General features: G+C 32.1%; 1 protein-coding gene across 1 annotated transcript; it reads left to right on the top strand.

Moving 5' to 3' along the window:
• The first annotated feature begins 2,835 nt into the window (after positions 1-2,835).
• Positions 2,836-4,916, top strand: LOC111903027 (protein sym-1). The gene is made up of 8 exons (XM_023898824.3): positions 2,836-3,247; positions 3,499-3,586; positions 3,695-3,789; positions 3,885-3,957; positions 4,046-4,138; positions 4,247-4,333; positions 4,415-4,495; positions 4,705-4,916. Exons 1-7 carry the CDS (start codon positions 2,895-2,897, stop codon positions 4,493-4,495), a joined length of 870 nt encoding a protein of 289 aa, XP_023754592.1. The 5' UTR covers positions 2,836-2,894; the 3' UTR covers positions 4,705-4,916.
• The last annotated feature ends 331 nt before the right edge of the window (positions 4,917-5,247 follow it).

Here is a 5,247-nt window from a genome sequence, read left to right as displayed (position 1 = left end):
CCTTGAAACCCTAAATTGATCCATCCTGGAAAACGGGTGTTTCATCAAGGATGTTTCTATCACTAATGTAATTCGATTGCTCACTACTAATAATTGAGACAATAACTTTATTCGATCTTTCTGCATGGACTTTAGAGATAATTTTATAAATGCTTCCGGTAAGACTAATAGGCATATAATTCGAAAGAATAAGAGAGTCTTTCACTTTATGAACAAGGGTAATGAAAAAGTCATTACTCTCATGACTTATGTACGTGTTTTGCTAAAAAATTATAGCCAATAAAATGTTCGAGCATAAAAGATTCTAAAATTTCTTTATAAATTCGAATGTGGAGCCATCCGAGTTAGGGGATTTATCATTGTCACAACTCCAAACTGCATGCTTTACTTTTTTCATACTAAACAGACATGTGCACAAATCATTTTGTTCATTATTCAATTTTTAAATTTATTACTTTTGAATTTCGGTCTATTATTGTCAACTCCTTAAACATTTTATTGAAAAACTCTAATGTCACTCTTTTGATCCCTCCTCTGAGTTTGCACATCGCACACCATTGATCTTGAGACAAATTATTCTAGAGTTATTAAGGTTAGCATTAATATTAGGTGGAAGAAACTCAAGTTCTCATCACCTTTAAGTAACCATTTGCATCGTGAATTTTTGCTTAAGGTCAGCAATCGAGTACTCTCAATTTCTTTTATATTTACAATACATTCTTTCTAACTCTCCTTTAACTAATTATCATCTATGAATCCGACTTTGACAATAATATCAATGACAACAATGTTTTTAGTGAGATCACCCAACAATTTTCATTTCTTTTCTTTGATTTTTAATCTCCATTTGTTTACAGGAAATTAAGTAATCTAACCACAATTTAATGTGTATTGGAGATAATAATAAAAAAATGTTTTTGGCAAAACTAACCACTTAGTCCGGAATGGGCATTCCAGACTTAGAATAAACATGAGTTTTTTGACAAAAAAAACAAAACAAAAACAACAACAACAATCAGACTGTCATTTCGGAATTCCCGAATGAAATTTAAGAGTTCGAAGAAGAAACTCCAGAATTTCAAAAACAAGTTAGAAATCTGATGAACAATTCCGGAATTTCAAGAAAAATTTTTTGTTTTTTACTTAAATCAAACAAAAAGTTAAACAAATATAGTAAATGTGAACTATATATGATATTAGGGCATACAATCATACATTTTATTGAAAAACGATGACATTAAACGTTTCGTAATTGACATTTCAGACATAAGTAGAGAGATTTCTTTGGAAAAAAAAAAACAAAAAGAAACTCTGAATTTGAAGATCAAATATGAAATGAAGCATTCGGAAGCAATGGTCATTTTCTAAAAAATAAAAAGAAACAATTGTTTTTGTAAAAAAAAAAACTTATTTATAATGATTAATTCCTCAACTTCTCATGTTTATATCGGACTAGTTTTAACTAGTCATAACTTACGTGAGAGTTTTTGGATCAAAGAGAGCACGTTGAGGCTCTCAAACTCAATATTCCACTCCCTTCTTACGATGTCTATAATTTCAGGCTCCAATAATATTGTTAAATAACGGGTAAAAATGAATTACTAAAAGTATTCATAATACCTTTTGTTAGAAATGTGGTTTTGTGGCACTTGAAAATCTAAGAATCATGATAATCACTTTCAAATCGAAGTATTTGAGTAGTACTCGCAAATCCTCAATTGGATAAGACTCAGAGAAAATCAGAGAAAAAGAAAGAGAGAATGAGATGGTGTAATTTCGTGAGTACTAGAAAAGTGACTAAAATCGGTTATAAAACTTCCTTGTCTGAAAAAACTGTCAAAACTGTCATATAACAGTTTTTCTCAACAGTCAAAACTGTTATAAATCCGGGTTTTGTATAAGGATTAATGCAAAGTCAAAACCGGGTCAAATATTCAAAATTTAGATTTTCTGATGCATTTTTAATACAACAATATAACACAAATAAAAAAAAATCGGGCTGACCTGGCAGCTCGACCCTTAGCCACTTAGACCCCGCTCCCAGGGGCGCTGCCCCCGGACCCCGGTTCGTTCAGGGGTTTCACCCCTAAATGACAGTATACTTTGATACTTGATCAAACTTAAACAAGTGTGCACACCTTCTTTACTTGTTCAATATTTATCAAGATCATTTTTAGTCAACAAAGTAATCTCATTACATTTAAATAATATTGATGATAACAAATCACCAACACCCTTTGGTTGAAGCTTAAACCCCTTTATGACCAGCATGCTAGTCACGTACTCATGAGAATAAAGAATTTAAATATGTAAGCATTCACGAATCACGCATGTTTTTTCTCTTTAAGTAAGATTAACAAATTAATAATATCATGTTATATTACATATAAAAATGACTAAGTTGAAGATAATATAACGAAGGCATGAAACAGCACCTTTTTTCACATACAAAAATCTAATCTACAGCCTGAACTCATACTTATGTCATAATGAAGTGATGAAAAATGGTTTGGTTAACCCAAAATATATTGTTAAAGAATATACATGTGGCTGTTTTAACGTAGCGAATTAACATATATAACGTTGGTTTTTTTTTAATCCAAATGATATTTAATAGTGAACAAAATCTTAAATTTTTTAATATTCTTTTTGGTATTCTAATCCGAATCTAAAATTTCAGATGTCCGAAGTTTTGGATACCGATTCAGATATTAAAAAAATCCACGCTAGTCTCATGAAAGGCCATGGAGCTGGAAGATTAGGGTTTAAAATTACATGTCTGGAAAATTGAAGGGTGATAATGCAAAAAGATGATTGTCACTTCAAAGTTCCAACTAGTACATACCCCATTCCGATAAACCCTGCTCGGGGACTGCTGAGAAGTATCGAGAAAAATGCTTACAACTATAAAATTAACAACCATGGCGTCGAGCCCTGTTATATTTGGCAGCCACGTCAAGCCCACTTTCCATAGAGTCAACCTGGCCAGAGTCAAGGAACCAGATTCTCTTGGGAACCCTTGTAATAGAAGCTTTTCACCATCTACATTTCAGTGTAATCTTCGCAAAAAATTCTCTACAGAATTGGGGTTTTTTGGGAAAGGGTCACGGATATCGGGTCATAATAGATTTCGGGTTGAGTCCACCTCCAGCGGTGGTGGAAGTGGTGGTTCCGACTCTGGAAGTTCTGGAGGAGGTGGTGGTGATGGTGGCGGCGACGGCGGAAAGAAATGGTCGTTTGTTTCATGGTAAAGGTTCTCAATTTGAATTGAATTTCACATTCGATTTTGCATTAAATCTTCTGGTCATGTCAATTTTAGTAAAGGTATGTAGATGCTAGAACTTGAAGAATAAATCATTAAAGCAATCGTCCTTTTTCAGCCAAAATTCTTTAATTCATCATCATATGCTAAAATTCAAATTGCCAAAATACCCATTAGAGGAACACAATTAAGAAGCTAATTATGCATCCATTATCTCATTACTTTTATACTACTAGGTATTTGACTCTTCTTGAAGCACACCCTGTATGGACAAAAGCAGTGACATCTGCACTTTTGACTTTCGTTGGAGACTTGATATGCCAGGTATATCTTTCTTCTTTCATGGTGAAAACTACATATAACAATATCATAATTCATACATGAACATACATTTTGTTCCATATAAATAAATCCAAAACTTGTATGATTCAGGTTGTAATCGATCAAGTGCCATCTTTGGATCTGAAACGGGTATCTCTTTTCACTCTTCTTGGACTGGTTTTGGTTGGACCCACATTGCACTTCTGGTAATTACATGAAAATCTTGATTTTGTAATGTGGGCATATAATTTCATTAATTTGTGGTGTTTTGTAGTGTAAAAGAGTATAAACTTTTGTGTAGGTACTTATACTTGAGTAAATTGGTAACAATGACTGGAGCTTCTGGTGCTTTTGTGCGCCTCATAATCGATCAGGTGACTTATTTTTATAAAATCATTTTGGGATGATTTTTTTTTTTCAAAATTGTTAGCAAGAGGTCTATTAATATATAAATATTTTCAGTTTATATTTGCTCCGGCTTTTATTGGAGTTTTTCTATCAACATTGGTGACATTAGAGGGGAGGCCATCCCAGGTTATGCCAAAGCTTCAGCAGGTATGCTTTTATATTTTAGTATATTTTATAACGTTTATCGTGACATTTGTTTTTATATAATATAAGAAATCCGGTTTTAATAAAAACGAATAATTATTTATGATTTAGGAGTGGGTATCTTCGGTAATTGCAAATTGGCAGCTATGGATACCTTTTCAATTTCTCAACTTCCGTTTTGTCCCTCAACAATTTCAGGTTTGAGTTGTTAATTTTTATTTTTTTATATGATCAAAATCAAATTTTGTGGTTTTATTAATGTTGAAATTGGTTTGGCAGGTCCTTGCAGCTAACTTTATTGCATTGGTGTGGAATGTAATTCTATCCTATAAAGCTCACAAAGAAGTAATTGCAAAATAGGTATGCAAAAGCCAATTTCTAAATTAAAAGGAATAACTGATCAAGGGCAAATTTGAAATTTTAAAAAGTTGGGACTTAATCGGGAAAGCCTTGTTTCCGTAATTTTTGTATTAAGTCCTTATCTATGCATTAAGTTGAAAAGAAACATCCATATATTCCAGTCTTGTAGTTTTCTTAGCATCTTACATGTTTTATTGAACAATCTGTAGATTTCTCATCAGGGCTCGAATGGTGTATGTTGGCATGCAGCAGCACAGTTTTTTGGTTAATTTTAATGTCTTTTTTGTTCTTTTGTGTCAATTTGAGTTTGCATTTTCTTGTTGATATGGAATCCAAGTAGTAAAATGATTCAAAATACTAATTCGGCCTCTTAACTCTTTATTTGACATCTAAAAAGTAGTTGAGATTTCGTTTTGGAGTCTTTTAGCTTGTGTTTTGTATGCACTAACTGAATCGGGCATTGCAACGAAATGAAAAAAAAAAAAAAAAAAAAAAAAAAGTCATCTGTTTGCTACGTACTACATAGGAATATTCCTCATGAAATGTGATTCCCATTTGAATTTCACTCTTTGGAGGAGGAATCTTTTTTTTTTTCGGTTCCTTGATGGAGGCAACAATAAAATTACCCATAGAAAAAGGTTAACTGGTTACGTTTATTTATATAATTTTCAATAACAATAATATTTTTTAAAAATCTCATAACTTCAATTCAATTATTTCTTGTTCTTTTCTAAAAACAACTAAGAATATCT

The sequence above is a fragment of the Lactuca sativa genome, chromosome 9, assembly GCF_002870075.4.
Source record: "Lactuca sativa cultivar Salinas chromosome 9, Lsat_Salinas_v11, whole genome shotgun sequence".
NCBI classification, from domain to species: domain Eukaryota; kingdom Viridiplantae; phylum Streptophyta; class Magnoliopsida; order Asterales; family Asteraceae; genus Lactuca; species Lactuca sativa.
The sequence above is the reverse complement of the archived record's forward strand: the minus strand, read 5'-3'. Positions and strand labels throughout refer to the sequence as shown.